The sequence below is a fragment of the Ceratotherium simum genome, chromosome 6 (genome assembly GCF_057802395.1).
Source record: "Ceratotherium simum simum isolate JZ-2026a chromosome 6, ASM5780239v1, whole genome shotgun sequence".
NCBI lineage: Eukaryota > Metazoa > Chordata > Mammalia > Perissodactyla > Rhinocerotidae > Ceratotherium > Ceratotherium simum.
The window spans coordinates 30,582,837-30,600,012 of record NC_141905.1 but is presented as its reverse complement, the minus strand read 5'-3'; the positions used below and the strand labels follow the sequence as shown (position 1 = coordinate 30,600,012).

The 17,176-nt window shown below is 40.2% G+C and overlaps 1 protein-coding gene across 4 annotated transcripts in view; it reads left to right on the top strand.

Annotated features, from left to right (window-relative positions):
- The window catches only part of SGPL1 (sphingosine-1-phosphate lyase 1), a 53,136-nt gene that overhangs the window by 10,167 nt on the left and 25,793 nt on the right, over positions 1–17,176 (top strand). For 2 of the 4 annotated variants that reach the window (XM_087432060.1, XM_087432062.1), the window contains exons 1-3: positions 10,888–10,968; positions 11,085–11,250; positions 16,644–16,711. In XM_087432060.1, the coding sequence (XP_087288186.1) occupies positions 10,903–10,968; positions 11,085–11,250; positions 16,644–16,711 (300 nt within the window). In that variant the 5' untranslated portion in view covers positions 10,888–10,902. Of the gene's footprint in view, positions 1–10,887; positions 10,969–11,084; positions 11,251–16,643; positions 16,712–17,176 lie in introns of those variants that run through there. The other 2 variants (XM_004427019.3, XM_087432061.1) reach the window with 1 other exon arrangement.

The window sequence follows — 17,176 nt, the reverse complement described above, 5'->3', positions numbered from 1 at the left end:
GTATAGAAGTTAAGTAATGTGCCAGAGGTCACACAGGTTCTAAGTGAGAGCTGAAATTAAGAGTTGAAGCCTTTGATTACCAGTCCAGACTTTCTAGGACACCACAGCAGTCTGTAAAACACCATTAACATGACTCTTACAGAGTCCACAGGAGTAGTGATGGGCTGTCAGTTCAGGACAACACCCAGAGGGGGCTGTCCTTTTCATATATCCTGGGTAGTGGCTGGAGTACATGTTTATGAATTGTCAAAGGAAGAATAGTGTTTTTTAAAAGTTTCATCATTTTAGCACTTGGTAATTCTGTTTATAGACTTAAAAAAATATACCTTTAAACAATAATGACCTGCTTTGTCTGGTTTATACATAATTGCTCTACAAATTTCTAAGTTATTTTTAGATACTTTTGCTTGCTTTCATTTGGAGTCCAAAGCTTTACTCTCTGTTTCTGGAATTACAAAATTTCTGCTGTCTTTGGCCCATTTGGAAACTTTTTTCAGAAAAGCCTTTTTTTTTTAAAGCCTGGGAATCCAAAGTGTTTTAGGTGTTTGGTCTTAGCTGAGAGAACATTTGGTGAACGTAAATGGAATTGCTGGGTCGTAATGCTTTTTTTTTTAAGTATACAATTTAGTGGTTTTTAATGTATTCACAGAGTTGTGCAGCCATCACCACAATCAATTTTAGAACATTTTCAGAAGAAACCCCCCATACTTATTAGCAGTCACTTCCTTAGGTCCTCTGCAGCCCTAGGTAAACATCAAACTACTTTTTGTCTATAGATTTCCTTATTCAGAACATTTCATATAAATGGAATCATATAATATGATCAGGAATATTAAAATGAATATGCAGAGGGAGGCAAAACTAGTTTTTTCCATAGTGGAGAGGGAAGTCCTTTGAACCTTTACCGGACATGGCAGATTATGCATGTAAATATAAGTAAATAAATACAATATTTTAAATGACCATTTGGCAGTGTTTAGGGCCATCAGCTTTTATGAGCTCAGAAGCTTTGATTTTCCATGAGTGCACTACTAATGACTTGAGAATATTGCATGTCTGTCTCCTTTCTGAGGCCAAGATTGTATCTCGGTGATAGTAAGGTACTTTGCCTGAATACTCAGTGCTGAGTGTAGAGCAATTAGGCTTGTAAGTGCTTGTGGAATAGCCTTGAGCATGTATAGCTGACTCTTGAGGCATGGCTGGAAGGGAAAACTTGGACTGTTAAGCTTTTTGAAATGAACTTCTCAGATACTAGATCTCTTGACTCACATGGTGGAATTTTGGGGGAAGTATTTGATTTGCTCTTTACCCTCTAAGAAATGATGATTCATGTGGAAGATTAAAAAAAAACCCAAGAACAAACACACACATAGATACAGAGAACATTTTGGTGGTTACCGGAGGGGAAGGGTGGAGGGGGAAGGTTGAAAGGGGTAAAAGGGCACGTGTACAGTGACGGATGGTTATTAGACTTCGGGTGGTGGACGTGATGTAGTCTACGCAGAAATCAAAATATAATGATGTACACCTGAAATTTATATAATGTTATAAACTAGAGTTACCTCAGTGAAAACAACAGCAACAGCAAAATTTCTGTATCACAGTCATTATGGGTTGGTTGGAACGCTGTCTGGATTTGTTGCTCAATTCTTACTTCTTTAATGACCCAAGGGAGTTTTCCCTTTGGGCTTGTGGTCTGTTTTTGCTGATAAACTTTAATGCCTTTTGAGGCTCTAAAGACAATAGTGTTTTCTTACCTGTTTACTTTGCACTTTGAAGTGGTGCAGACTGTGATGTGAAAGAGAAGCAGATTCTGTTAGCTTTGTTTTCAGTGTTTTAGGGCGGAAGTAGAGTAAGAATAAATACGTTAACTCTTTGGATCTCTTTTGTCTTTTAACTTCACTCGCTAGCCTGAGTCTCAGTCTTTAGAGTATATTTGCTCTCAAAAACGTTAAAGTGGTGAGTGAATTGGGTAAAACGGGTTTTTCTTTTCCTCAACAGCCCATTCCTGCTTGAAAGCTCAGATTTCTGGCTCTTCTGGAAAAACTACTGAGTGTTAAATCACGCAGTTGTATTGGAGGTGAAGAAAGTGGAAGAAAGAGGAAAATAAATCCTTCCTTCTCTGCAGCATTGCAGGGTGGTGGATTTTGATTTTCATTAGTATCTGGCCAAAGAATAAATATTAGCCAGGAATAGTGAGTTGATCTCATTGATTGATATGGCTGGGCCCTGACTTGGACACTTCAAGGAAGCTTAGCAGATGTCTTTTTATCCGCTAAGAGATGGATAGCCAGTAAGTTTGGTAATTGGGTCTCAGTAATATGTTCAGTCAACTATTGGGTAATTATTTTATACAAGAAGGGGATGGGGAGAGAGGGAGCATGTTATAGTGTAGAAGACTGGTTCTTAATCAGGGATACCTATCAGTCACCTGGGGGAGGTTTTCCAAAATACGTATTTCTGGGCTCTACTCTATTTCTCTACTCTACTCTATTTCAGAAGACTCCCTCTGGGTGGGGTATTCTGAAAAAGCTCCTTGGATGATTTTGTAACACTCCACTGGTTAAATGGAAACAGTACTGAACAAGAAGTTAGTTTCTGATGGGGACTCTGCCTCTAGTTTGACCCCAGGGAAGGTACAGTTGTATTAGTCTTGGAGCCTCAATTTCTTCATCATTGAAGTGGTTTAGACAAGGTGGTCTCTTAGGTTCCTTCAAACAGCAACGTTTTATGATTTTGAAGATAACTCTCCTAAAGTACTTTTCAAACAGACGATTTCTTTCAGTCTTTCTTTTGGAAGCAGATGAGCCGTGTTTGTAAGTCTCCGGTTAGACAAGAATGGGGTTTGTAGTTTGAGAAAGCCATAAAATAGCAGTCCACAGCCCGAAAGCACTCGCACCTGTAGGACTGGGTTCGGATCACTTGGCAATGTTGTCTTTCTTAGTTGGGAGAGTAGTGAAGCTGTGGGCTCTTAATTTGGCTCCTATAGTAAACTAGACGACGTGGCGATGCGAATTGTCTGTTTTAAACCTGTTGGTCTTCTGATAGTTTGTGCCACTGATAGTTTGGCTCTGGAAAACTGGGCAGTGGAAAATCTAGTGGAAGAAGCAATGCATTTTGGGCCAGAAGGTTTGAGTCCTGGCTCTGCCATTTCTGAGCTGTGTGACCTTTGGGCCTCAGTGTCTTCATCTTTGAAGGATGGAGAGCAGTCATGAACTGATCTTTAACTTCCCCTTCAGCTCTGATGGCCTATGATGTGATGTATCTTGTGAGCTCCTCCGAAGGGTGACGGTGTGTGCAGAGTTGGTTACAAATAACCAGCCATTCTCTTCTGCAGGTTCAAGCCACGGTCACCAGGAGAGATGTGGGAGAGGGGGAGGCAGGCAGAAACTTCCTAGGATCTTACAAAACAAACTGCCACAAGTATATGTCGTATTGTAATTATTTCACTTTAGTTGATAAATGTTGAGTTCTTACCCTGTTGAAGTTGCTGTTTAGCATGGTGTAGGAGATATAAAAATTATGTCTTCTCTCTTGTTTATATTCTTATCAGCACCTGGTACCATAAGAGAGTTAAAGATGTTCAACGTTGTTGTCGGATGTTAAAACAATTATTCGGTGATTCTCCCTCATCAACATCGAGTGCTGTGCCTCTAGGACAAATTAACTCACAATGCAGTTGGCTAATGCAGTTTGGCCCTGATGGACTCTTGAGAAATAGCCTGAGTTGAGGCAGACTGGATATTTGGCATATTAGCAATGCGAAGAAGACATTGTGCTATGATATGAAGATGAACCTTTTGAGGGAAAGTAGCTTTCCCAGAATCCTGGTTTTACAAAGACTCTACAGTGATATTATTAGGCATTGCTGTCTTGAGTTTTCCTCTAGTGAGTGACAGACTTACACTTGGGACCCACGTCTGTGTTGTGGCCAGCAGTCCACGTTTGGACAAGCAGGAAGTTTGAGAGCTACAAGTTGTTATTGGAGCTGGAGCAGACTAGCCTGTACACACCTTAGTTTTGACCAGACAACCTTAGCAGGCTTTGTGCTGTGTAATAATCAGCTGAGCAGAATTACTCCATTTTCTTTGGCAGGGAATCTGTGTCTCGGTGGCAGTTCAGAAGTTATTAGTGGAGTGGATCAGTCTGACAGCAGGAATGTTTGTCTTTGAAGTGAGAGGAGCGGGAAGGAGAGAGGATGTTGGAATGTCTTGTGGGTTCTGCTTGGCTTTACAACTCTTTGGCATTCTTAGTTGTATCCTCCAGTTAATGTGTAGATATTTAGAATGTTGTGAAGCCCGGAGAGATGTTGCAGACGTCTTGGAATTCAGCTCTGAGTGTTCAGTCCTGGGTTTTGGTCCTGACTCCACCACTTACTGTCACTTTGCCATAGAGCAAGTTACTTAACCTTTCTTGACTTCAGTTTTCCCCACCTGTAAAGTGAAACTGTTCATCTTAACCTAAGAACCTCACAAGGTTATAAAGTACAAATAAAATAACATGAAAGATGTTTACAATTTTAAGTTGTATAAATATTACCATGTATTCTCTACAAATAAGTCTGCGCTCAAGTGCTTCACCCTTTCCTGTGTATGTTGTCATGGCCCCTTTGGGGCCCCTTTCTTAATTAGTTCTAGCCCCTCTGTAGTCAGGTGGTCACCTAGTCTTTGAGTTTTAAAGGGAAGAGGAAGTTTTAAGTGAAACGAACAGGTGAACTCTGATCCCTATAAAATAGTGCCGTGCACATAGTAGGCACTCAGAAAATAATCATTGAATGGTGGAGACGCTTGAACAGCAGGAGGCGTGTCTAGAGCAGTGGCAGCATTGCAGGGCAGATCTCTTCCTGGGGTGGTGTGGTAGGCAGCTCTAGGGGCTGCCCAAATGGAGATGCCACTGCTCTTGAATAAAACAAATACGGATGGTTAGCCCCTGTTAAATAATGGAGAAAGGATGGTTACTATTTGTATTAGCTCCAAGGAAAGAAGTGGGTCCAGTGTGGGTCTGGAAATGTCTGCCAGACGGCTTTTCTCTTTTAGTGATATTTGTTTTTAGGGTGTTTCTTCTGGTATAAATTGGTAATTAAGAAATTAATGGGAAAAAAATATCACTACCTTATTGGCAGTTTGTCAAGTGCAGTACTGGTTCTCAAAGAAGTTTTTTTGTGTTTTAGGGGGATAGTGCCACTGTGGGAAGTTTGCTTCTGTTGAAGTGATTTGGGGACTAAAAGCGTGTCATGTCACTGGGGATAGCTGTGGGCTAGTATTGATAGAAAAGTAACTTCAGACTGAAGAATCTTGGCTCTCCTGGACTTAGTTGCTTCAGCAGATCATAATCCTGGCCTCACAAACATGTTAAGAGAACAAATCATTAAGTATAAAAAGCACTGAGATTGTGTAGAGTGGAAAATAATGTTAGTGTTAACTTCCTTCACTGCATTGCACAACCACATCCTAAATTTAAGGAAGCCAGGAGTAAAATCACTCTCAGGCACTGTTTTTAAACCTGAAGGTCATGATCCATTTAGAGGGATGCCGAATCAATTTAGTGTGTCAAATATTTAAAAAAAGAAGGAAGAAATAGAAAAGAAATGTAAGTGCATCACAGGTAATAAGGTGTGAGGTGTTATTTTGGAATCTTTTGTTTTGGTTTTCTGTCTTTCTGTTGCTGTGTGTACTAGATTGTGTTGTAGAATACATTTCTGTGGGACTGTATTGGAAAAGTTTGAAACTCATTGGTTTAACAAGTAACATGCCCCAAATTTACAAAACTCATAGACTTCCACTATCATGTTATATTCATGAAAGTGTCTTGCTCCCTTAAAGTGATTTGGGGGCTGAAAGAGTTCAATATGATTGGGAGTAGTAGGCTACTAAACTCCCTTAAATTCTAGCAGCTGCCTTGTGTCTAATAACGTTTAGGATTATTGAGAACTATTTTGATGTCTTTTAGGGATCAGCTAAAACCTAAATCATTAGATTGGAAATGGAATGATGCTCTGCCTGGTTGGTTTACTCATCATAATTTGACAGTAGCTTCTTGAAGTAGTTAATATTTTGAATCTTCATACTTTGAAGGTTTATCTTGTTTTTTCCTTTAATATTATACTTTTAAAAGATTCACGGGGGGCCAGCCCAGTGGCATAGTGGTTAAGTTTGTGTGCTCTGCTTCAGCGGCCTAGGGTTCACAGGTTTGAATCCTGGGCGAGGACATACAAAACACTCATCAAGCTATGTGTGGTGGCATCCCACATGTAAAATAGAGAAAGATGGGCACAGATGTTAGCTCAGGGCTAATCTTCCTCAGCAAAAAGAGGAGGATTGGCAACAGATGTTAACTCAGAGCCAATCTTCCTCACCAAAAAAAAAAAAAAAACAACGCTTCACGGTATTCTTTACTATCATTTTATATACATTCATTGGGCAAAGTATTTTGTTTTTTCTGTTTTTTTCCTCTAGAAGAATACATTTCCACTTTTATAACAAAGTGTGAAGTAAGGAATGCTTTACTTGTGGAAATTTTACCAAAACTACGTTCTGTTAAGCAAGGGCTGGAGATAAATACCCCCACACACCCAGAGGCACACGTATACACATACACAGTTTATTTTGTCCCTATTATTCTGTGTTCTTTCTTCTAGATAAAGAAATGGAGGCACAGATTGGTGAGATAGTTTGCCTGGGGTTGCACAGTAAGCTAGTGGCCTCCGTAGATAACTGTTCATAGTTCTTGTGTTTCCAGAGACACAAAATGTAGATTAAGTTGAAATAAACACAAGCCTAAATATTGTAGTCATAAGTATATGTGCAGGTGTATAGAGACAAAAATGTATTACTGTGAGCAAAAAGAAGTAGTGAGAAAGAATAATTATAGTTATGTTAAGTTCTTGTGCTGTCTCTATCTAGAAGTCTATCGGTAGTGATGACCTAGCTATACAATTTTAGTTTGTTACGAACAGTACCATATATCCAAGGTAGATTCTGCCAAGAACATAAATTGTCAAAAGAAAACTCTTGGGATGGCACTGGATTGTAATGTGTTAAGGGGCCCTCTGCCTGTGACCACTGAGACTGAAGAATTGAGAGAGTACTGATTGCTGAGTCAGGAGGCCCGGGTTCCTACTCTGCACTCTGACACAAGCCCCTCTGTATGAGCTTAGGCGTGCTGTTTCACTTTGGGGCCTCTCTTTGTAAGGTTAAAATGTGGGCTTGGTGTCTAAAGTTCCCTGCAGCATTTAGATTCTGTGCTTCCCAAGGGCTGGAGTATTGCATCAGGACCCAGCCTGGGGTTTGTGGTGTTTGCAAGGCACCGAGGAACTGCCTCATCCTTTTTTCCAAGGAGAGAGCATACATTACCCCACAGAGCCCAATAATGCAGTGAGCTGTCAGTGTTGTGAGGTGCTTCTTCACTGGGGACTGAGCCTGGGTTGTTTGCAGTAACCTACAAGGACTTTGGAATGAGGCCAGGAGATGTAACCAACTAGTTGCCTACTCAAAAAGCTTGCTAGGACCCATCGAAGTACAGTATCATTCTGTCTTTGGAGTAAGAGAATATAGAAACATATCTCCTCTTAAAGAGAAATATTCAAGGACTTTGAATTCAAGGACTCCCATTATCTTCCTATAGCAATTACCAAGGAGATATATTCTTGTTGAATATAATTTTGTGAATGTTAGCAAGGAATGCCTCATATCTTAATAGGCTTTTAAAAAATTACTTTAGTTTGGATTTGCTGATTCTTTGCTCTTTCTCTAATACTGGTTATGACTTTTTTGTTCCGTGCTGTGAAGAGCTGATAATATCTACAGTCCTCTTTTGATAGTGGTAGCCTCTATTTTCTGGGTGAATTAGGAACTAGTATCACCAGAGGAAAAGCTGATCAGAATGATTGTTCTTCCATCATCCCACTGATACACACTGTTCAACCATTTGGTTTATCGCAGCTTTAGCACTAGAAGAGTCTTAATAATGATGGAAATCACGACATACCTTTGATGATAATAGACTCCTCTGGTCTTTCCCAGCTTTTGTCCAGCACTAGCACTGCTCTGCAGGATTGAGGTTGTTGACAGTAACAGTGGGCTCTGGGGAATGGCCGCCGAGAACTAGGAGAAGGTTGCAGACAAACTGTTTCCCTGGATAGCCCTCTAGGGAACCCAATACTTGCCTAATGTTAATTACCGTATACCACATCCTAATTGCTAAGGGTATAAATGTTTTCAGCAAACATTTGTTGAGCATCTGTCCCGCTTCTAAGCTTTCATGCTCCTACTAGCAAATTGCATGTAGATATCCAATAGGAACATAATTCAAACCAATATTATTATCTTTTTCTCAGAATCTCCTCTGCCTTCTTCAGCTTCTCTTCCTTTTCTAGTCTACCGTGGTTAATGGTGACACCACTTCCCCAGTCTCTCAAACTTGAACTTGAACATTTGGAATTATCTATGCTATTCCCACTCCATACTTCCTGTATCTAATAAGCTATCAAACCCTGTTTGTTCCACCTTCAAAAGTGTCTTTCGAATCCATATTGCTTTTTCTTCCCCAGTGTCATACTGCTGAAGGTCAAACCCGGTTTATTCTGCCCTGGACTACCAGCAATCCACTTAACTAAGATTTTTGTTTCTAATCTCTGTCTGCCTCCTATTCATCTCCCACCAAATTATCCAGAAAAAAAAAAATACTCTTCTCATGAACAACTCATGCCTGTTGTTTTGTTGTTGTTCTGCAATTTGCTTTTTTTAAGTCAGCATCATGTTCTGTAAGTTTTTCCATGTAGTTCATATAGATCTGACTTCTTTTTAATGCTGCATAGGATGGGTACATAAAATGTGCATATTATAGTTTATTTAACCATTCCTTTATGAATGGACATTTATGTTATTTCTGTTTTTTCTTTTGCTGTTTTTTACAAAGAATGCTGAAATGATTGCCCTTGAACATGTCTCTTTGTACACATGTACAAGTATGTAGACACCAAAAAGTAGAATTTCTAGGTCAGAATGAACATATATTTAAAATGTTAATAGATACCAGTAAATCATTTTACAGGAAGTGCCTATCAATTTGTACTCCCACTTGCCATGCTTTTTTTCTTTTTTTCGAAGCCTTTTTTTTTTTTTTTTGTGAGGAAGATCAGCCCTGAGCTAACATCCATGCTAATCCTCCTCTTTTTGCTGAGGAAGACCGGCTCTGAGCTAACATCTATTGCCAATCCTCCTCTTTTTTTTTCCCTAAAACCCCGGTAGATAGTTGTGTGTCATGGTTGCACATCCTTCTAGTTGCTGTATGTGGGATGCGGCCTCAGCATGGCTGGAGAAGCGACGCGTCAGTGTGTGCCCAGATCCGAACACGGGCCGCCAGTAGCAGAGCACATGCACCTAACCACTAAGCCACGGGGCCGGCCCTCAAAGCCATTTTTAATCTGGACCTAGTGCCCTTCTCCCAGCCTCGGTTCTCAGATCGACGTGTTCGCTCATTTCCTTGGTCACTGTCAGCCACTCTCCATGTTTTATTTCAGTACGAGTGGGGCCAGGCACTCAGCTGTGTGTTGGAGATGTAGCACTGGATCTAACAGATTTGTTCCCTGCCCTGACCCAGCGCACACTCTTAGATGTGCCTCTTTCCGCCGTTCCCAGACTCTATGCATTTGCAGCTACTATTCTCTCTTCCTGGTATGACTTTTTTTTCTTTTAGCTTTTCTGCCTTCAGAATTTTCTTTGATCATTCTTTTACCCTTTAAGCAGCTGAGATTTTATCCTCTGTCATATCTTCCCCGTCTCCCCTGAGGTAAAGTTAGATAAGCCTTCCTCAGTGGTCTCTCTTAACACTTCACTTACATCCTTTTTATAGTGTTTATCCTGAAGAGTTTTAATTATTCGTTTATATATGTGTCTGCCTGTGTATGTGCGTGTGTGTATATCTAGGCACACACATACCCATAGAGACATCGTTAGATTGGAGACTCAGTAGGGGCAAGAATTATGATATTTACCTTAATGCTCCCCCAGCTTAATGCCTTACACACTGGGATGCTTAATAAGTGTTGAATAAGTGAATGAATAACAAGCTATCAGATGAACTTATTTTGTGCAGGGCACTGTGGGGCTTGTAAATATGACTGAGATCTGGTCTGTGTTCAGAGACCTAACTGTGTAGTCAGGGAGATGAGCCGACTGCGGGCAGGTTGTGATATGCTCTGTGTAGAGGCACAGATGAACACTTGAGGAGATTTTAATGGGGGAGATTAATTCTTGTGAGTGAGATATTCTGGTAAATTTTTAAATGAGAGGATTTTTTCTTGCTTGTGCCAGGTATTGTGAGGGATACATATAATGATAAGCCTGGCTTTAAGAGTTTTTTAGTCAGATAGGGCCTTTGAGCAGAGATGGGCGGACTTTGGCCTATGGGCTAAATCTGGCCTGCTGCCTGTTTTTGTACTGCCTGTGAACTAAGAATGATATTTTACATTTTTAAATTGTTAAAAAAGAATAATATTTTGTGCTAAATGAAATTCAAATGTCAACGTCTATAATTAAGTTTTATTGGGACACAGCCCGTTCATTGGCTGACTGGCGCTCTCTAACTGTGTTTGTGCTGCCACAGCAGTGTGGAGTAGTTGTTAACAGAGACCGTTTGGCCTGCAGTGCCTAAAATGTTTGCTCTTTCGCCCTTTACAGAAACAGTTTGCTGACCCCCCTGGGTTAGAGGATGGGAAAGATTCTGATAAAGTAGAGAAAGACATTCGTACTGAGAGGAGTAGTTTGAGTTAAGAGAGTGGGCAATGAATACTGCTGTGTAGAGGCTGTAGAGCTGAAATGATGACCTAGCTTAACCTTGTATGTTACAGAATAGGCAGAAGATCAGAAATCTTGTCAAAGTCCACATGACTCGTAAGGGGCAATGTGCACTGGAGTGGCTGGAGCAGACACTTTGCGGGCTTTGGAGGATGATAAGATTATTGTTGAGGTAGGGCCAGATCGTGAATGGCCTGCCCTTGAAAAATGAGAGTTGAAGAACAGACTCAGAACAGACTTCCTTTCTCTCTCTGAATGTAATATTTCTTTTTTCTCTTGTATTTCTAGAAGGCCTTTGAGCCCTACTTCGAGATTTTGGAAGTATATTCCACAAAAGCCAAGAATTATGTGAATGGGCATTGCACCAAGTATGAGCCCTGGCAGCTGATTGCGTGGAGTGTGATGTGGACGCTGCTGATAGTCTGGGTATATGAGTTTGTCTTCCAGCCTGAAAGTAAGTATAGTGTCCCCTCTATAAAGACAGAGTGGAGTTTCACTAGCCTTGGAATTCATGGCTGACGGATTGGACTAATTTCTTGCCTTTTGGTTTGGTTCTGATTTTTTAAATCTATTTAAATAGAAAGTGGGACATTGTCTTCTAACTGGTAAAGTTATGTCTTGTGTAACTATTACTGCTTTTGTTGATTTTTCTGGATTTGCAGCTTACATAAAAACTCCTGATAAATTAGTCATTTTAAGGATCCACAGATATCTCAGAGTGTGGCTTAATTTTCTTTAGTTCTGGTTTCTTGCCTAGAATATAATTGTTTCACTTGGAGTTCCCCAAGCAGGAATTTATTTCTTTCATTTTAGGCCATCCTTTTCAATAAAGGTTATGGGAAATTGGAACAGGACTCATGCAGTGACCATATGAGTGCCTGCTATGTGACAGGCACTGTGCTGGGCTCTGGGGAATATTACACAAGTAATACAGGGTCCCTGTCCTCTTTGAGTTGAACTTCTAATGTTAGGGAACAGTATACCTTGAGCTTCCTGGGTAGTGACTCAAGGAGCCAGATTGACATGGGGAAGAAAGAGGCCACTTCTCAGGGAATACAGAAAAAGATGAGAAGTCGTTCAGTGATTAGCTTATAAATCCTCCATCCTTCCTAAGGTTTGAGCTCCTCTCCTGCCCACCCCTCTTCCCCCAACCTGGAGATCTGGTTGCATGTTACCACCTTGTGAATTCTTTTCCTCCTGCAGGCTGTGCTTGGTAAGTTCTGCTTGATTTCACCTAAATACAAATGGTAGGCGTGGTGGTGGGTGTTCTGTGATGCTCCTCTGCACCCCTTCCCCACTCTCAGTAGGCCATCTGAGTTCATTTCCCCTGCACCCCTTCCCCACTCTCAGTAGAGTATCTTGAGTTCATTTCCCCTGCACCCCTTTCCCACTCTCAGTAGGGTATCTGAGTTCATTTCCTTGGGATAAGAAATCGGTAACATTGAAAAGAGTTGCTTGTCATTTCTCATTTGTTTAAAAATTTCTGTAACTATTTGCTTCCCTGATAACATCTGTCTGAAGGGGCTCTTTCACTATACTTTTTCTGCTTTTCTTCCTCTTCCCCCAGGAAGGTCAGCTTAGAAGCCAGATTCTGTTTTATCTCTTTGCATGCAGATAGCCAGTGAGCTGTTTTAATAACATTGCAGAGTTACAGCGTAGTAAACATTGCACTTAAAGTGGAAATGAGACATGCCTGCCCTGTCCAAATTTGAGTTCACTCCAGCTTTAAAAACCCTGTCCTCAATTTCTGCTCCTAGACGTTGAACGATTTTCTCACAAACTCACAAATTAGACGGATTAACCCTTCTGCTGCACCTGCTCTGTGGTTTGGAAGTGGATGCAACCCTTGTCTTTCTGCTCAGGCTTATTCCTTTCCTGGGAAGCATTGGATTCAGTGGTGCTCACCCTCCTGTCCTTCCAGGTGAAGTGACCTGTTCCAGAGGACTCTTAAGGAGTAGCAATGAATGTACTTTTCCTTTTCTTTTTTTATTGTGATAAAATATACATGACAAAATTTACTGTTTTTAAGTGTGCAGTTCAGTGACGTTAAGTACATTCACATTTTTGTGCAACCATCACTACTATCCATCTCTAGAACTTTCTTATCATCCCAAACTGGAACTCTGTCCCCATTAAACACTAACGCCCTGTTACACCCTCCCCCCACTCCTGACAGCCACCATTCTGTGTGCCCTTCCTTTTAAGGTGGTACGTTTGTAAAACCAGACTCAGGTTAGATTTATATTTCTTTTCTATGATTAGTGTTAGCTTTAGGTATTTACTTCTATTTTCAGTTCTGCAGCCCCTGGTGCCCGTGTGCATTTTGTTTAACTGGTAAAAGAAGCACAGTCATCTTAGGTCCTGGTACTTACTTACCTGCCTTTAGTGTTCAAAACAGAACATGCTGGCCTCTGAGCCTTCCGTGAGAAGTTAGTAGTAGGAGTGTATTAGTGGTGTGTGCCATCTGAATCTCTGTGAGCTGAACTCCAGGCCATTTCAGTTGTTTTAATAACATTTTTTTCTTATTACAAAAGTAGTACATGTTCATTGTAGAAAATCAGACAATATAGATAAGCCATAAGAACAAAATTAAAATCTTGCTACCTAGAGATAACCACTATTTACGTATCTATCTCTTTTTATATCTGAATCAGGTTGAACTATACAAAATGTAGTTTCTCTAGGTCAAAAATTGTTGAATATTCACAGTTTCATGTAGTTTATCACATATACACACATAACACACTTTTTATTTTGTAATTTCCAACTTGAATTTTAGACACAGATAAAAATGTCTTCTCTCTAGAGATCGGAGATAATTTTGATGGAATTGCCATTTTTTCAGCACCTTGCTCATGTAGGAGTATACTGTGTATCACTGAACAATTGAGTTATTTTTAGTACATTGCCCCTAGGAGTCTAAAGTCTGGACTAGTGATAAATTTTGCTGATCTTCAAACTCTGACTACCCTTCGGAGGGAGAGAGGGTAATTATGGAACACTGGATGGACACTGGGGTAGTTAAGAACTGGAAGCAGCAGGAGGGTGGAGGTGGGGTGGTGGGCAGGGGTTAGCAGTTCTCTAAGGTGTTCTCTTAATATTGCTCTCTGATCATCAGCTCATATCGTTACTACTGGACGTTGATTTTTAACTGTGGGGCTGTCCATAGTTCACTAACAGAAATCAGAGTTACGTGGTAGGAAGAGGTGGTAAACTCTCCAGTTTCTAGCTATGAAACTCCAGTTTCATGCCCACCTTGGGCAACACCCTTAAGCTCTTTTAGCGTGTTCGTCACAATAAAATGGGCATAATAACCCTGCCTCACCTAGTCGTAGGATGATGTGAGGCTTGAGTGGCGTATTTGTGTGAAAGGAATTTGTGAACTGTAAAGAGCCACGCATTGTTGCTCTTACTCTGGTGTTTCCTGTTTTATTACCTTAAAACATTCTAATGACTTTTCTTTCTGTACCTCTGGAGACTTTTACTTTTGAGATAATCTTTTTAGGTCATGACCACACAATCTTTTCATTTTTACCATCTCTGATCTGGTATTCTGTTTGTTTTACCCTGTACCATTTTATCTCACAACTTGCACAAAATTAGTCTGTTCTTTTCTCCTCTACCTAGTCACATAACTGTTCTTTTGGACACCTGACTCAGTTTGCTGATTTTTAGATCTCTTTCTACCTCATTAATTAATTACTTTATCTATTAAATGAGGAAGTGGTTCTGAATCTTTACAGCTTTTACATTGTTTGATATAGTCAAATGACAAGCAGCTTAAATATGCAACACTAAGTTATACTCATCTGATGGACTATTGTGGTAACATTTAAAAATATGTTTAGGAGTTGTAAACCAATGTTACTGCAATAAACAAAAAAATTAAAAAAAAAAAAATAAAAAAAAAAATAAAAAAAAATAAATAAAAATATGTTTAGGAAGAGTTTTTAATAATGTAGAAAATGCTGTAAGTGAGAAGAACATACAATATTGTACATACAAGATCTCAGCTGTGTATTACAGTGTGTAGAACATAGGACTGAAAGGAAATACCCAAAATTTAAACAAAAAAGTAATTATGAACAAGTGGTTTCAATCCCTTTGTCTTCTTATCAGTCTGTCTCAATTACCTGGTTTTGTCCCAGACATTTACAGTGTGTTGACTACAGCAGTAGGCACTATAGAGTGAAGTAGAAAGGGATGCAACCTAAGCAAAAATCACTGGTAAAGACACAAGCATCATATAATAAATACCAAAAGAAGGTCCAGACACATTCTGTGGTTGTCGAGAGAGAGCTCCTTCTCGCCAGGGAAATTGGAGTGCCCGGATCTCCTAGGAATGCAGTAAAGGTTCATATGCAGTTCATACCTTCGTAAAAGCTAGTCTGGATTCCTTATAGACTCATTTGGGATAACTGAAAATTCCTATTGTGCATTTGAAGCAGCGTGGAGTCCTGGGAGTCTAGGACTAGAAAAACAAAGACTTCAGTTAAATCCCTATTCCATCACTGATTTGATCCGTGACATTGAGCAAGTTGTTAATGCTTGATCCTTAGTTGCCTTAGGATAGTATATAGTGCCTTCTGTGCCAGCATCAAAGTCTTGTTGTCAGAGTCAGTTGAGATATATCGAATGTGAATTCATTGAAAGGTGTAATGGTCTATTTAGTGCCGTGTATTTATAATTATTGTGATTGACAGGATCAGACTTCCATATTTGTCCTGTGTACCGCCTGACAGAATAGTCTGATTGGTATCTGTGATACTGAAGGCCTTTTTAGGTCCAGAAAATGTTGCTAGGATGTGTGTTGAATGAGAGACTGGAGCATAGATCTTGAAAAGAAGCATGGATTGGTCATTTGTTTTGGGGGAGAGAAGAGAAATGTTGGACACCTGGAAACCTTGGGAAGGTAAAGAACTCTGGAATACATGTCATTTGACCTGGCAATTCTGTTGCTGGGAATTTATCCTGTAAGGATACTCTCATGAATGCAGTATGGTGTGTGTTATGAGGTTATTTATTTCAGCATGGTTTGTAATAGCAAATATTAGAAATAACCTATGTGTTCATCAGGAAGGAGCAGGTTAAATAGATTATGGTATATCCACATAATGGAATACTCTACAGCTGTAAAAATGAATGAGGAAGCACTGATGTTTAAGAGAATATTCCCAAGTAGAAAAACAAGGTCTAGTACAGTGTTAGAGTATGCTACCTTTTGTGTAAAAGGAGAGACAAATAAGAATATATCTTTATTCTTGCTTCTATATGCATAAAGAAATTCTAGCAGGGTATTCCAGAAACTTAATAGTAGTGTTTACCTGGGGATAGGATAAGGGTCTGGGGGATAGATGAGAGAGGAACTTTTAACTCTGTGTGTTTGTTTATTTTTTTGGACCATGTGAATATATTACTTATTCAAAAAATTAAATTTAAAAGGCTTTTTTTTTTTTTTTGTGAGGAGGACTAGCCCTGAGCTAATATCTGATGCCAGTCCTCCCCTTTTTCTTTGAGGAAGATTGGCCCTGAGCTAACATCCGTGGCCGTCTTCCTCTACTTTATATGGGACGCCGCCACAGCATGGCTTAGCAAGCAGTGTGTCGGTGCGCGCCCGGGATCCGAACCTGCGAACCCCGGGCCGCTGCAGAGGAGCACGTGCACTGAACCGCTTGTGCCACCGGGCTGGCCCCAAAAGGTTTTTTTTTTTAAAGGAAAGAAACTCTGCCTTTGCGATCTGAAGGCAAATGAGATTGCAGAGGACACATTGAATAGTTCAGACGTTATGACTAGCGGGTCATATTCGTGGAGATTTGTTGGGATAATAAAACCATTTGTTTCTTTTAGGTTTATGGTCAAGGTTTAAAAAGAGATGTTTTAAGTTCATCAGGAAGCTGCCTATTGTTGGTCGCAAGGTAAGTGGAATCTGTATAGCGTTTCCTCCCCCGAGCCCCCTGTCCATGATTGTGCCTCTTTCTTTCTGTTTACTGAACCTAGTAATCTCAAGGGGGAAGAGTGATTTTTGTCCCCCACCTCCAAGGAACATTTGACAGTGTTTGGGGACATTTCTGTTACAACTGGAGAGGGGTGCTATTGACATTAGTAGATAGTGGCCAGGGATGCTGCTAAACATCCTACAATGCACAGGACAGCCTCCACAACAAACAATTATCTGGCTGAAATTGTCAGAAGTGCCAAGACTGAGAAACCTGACCTAACCCTTTCTCTAACATATTTGACCAAAGGAGAAAGGAGATGTCTGTTAAGGAAGAATTTGAAATTAGAAAACCTGACAGAAGTGACATGATGCTTTGGAGCCATATTGGCTGGGCTGAATTTAAATATTTATCTGGGGGTGGGGTGCTTACATGGTTTAGATC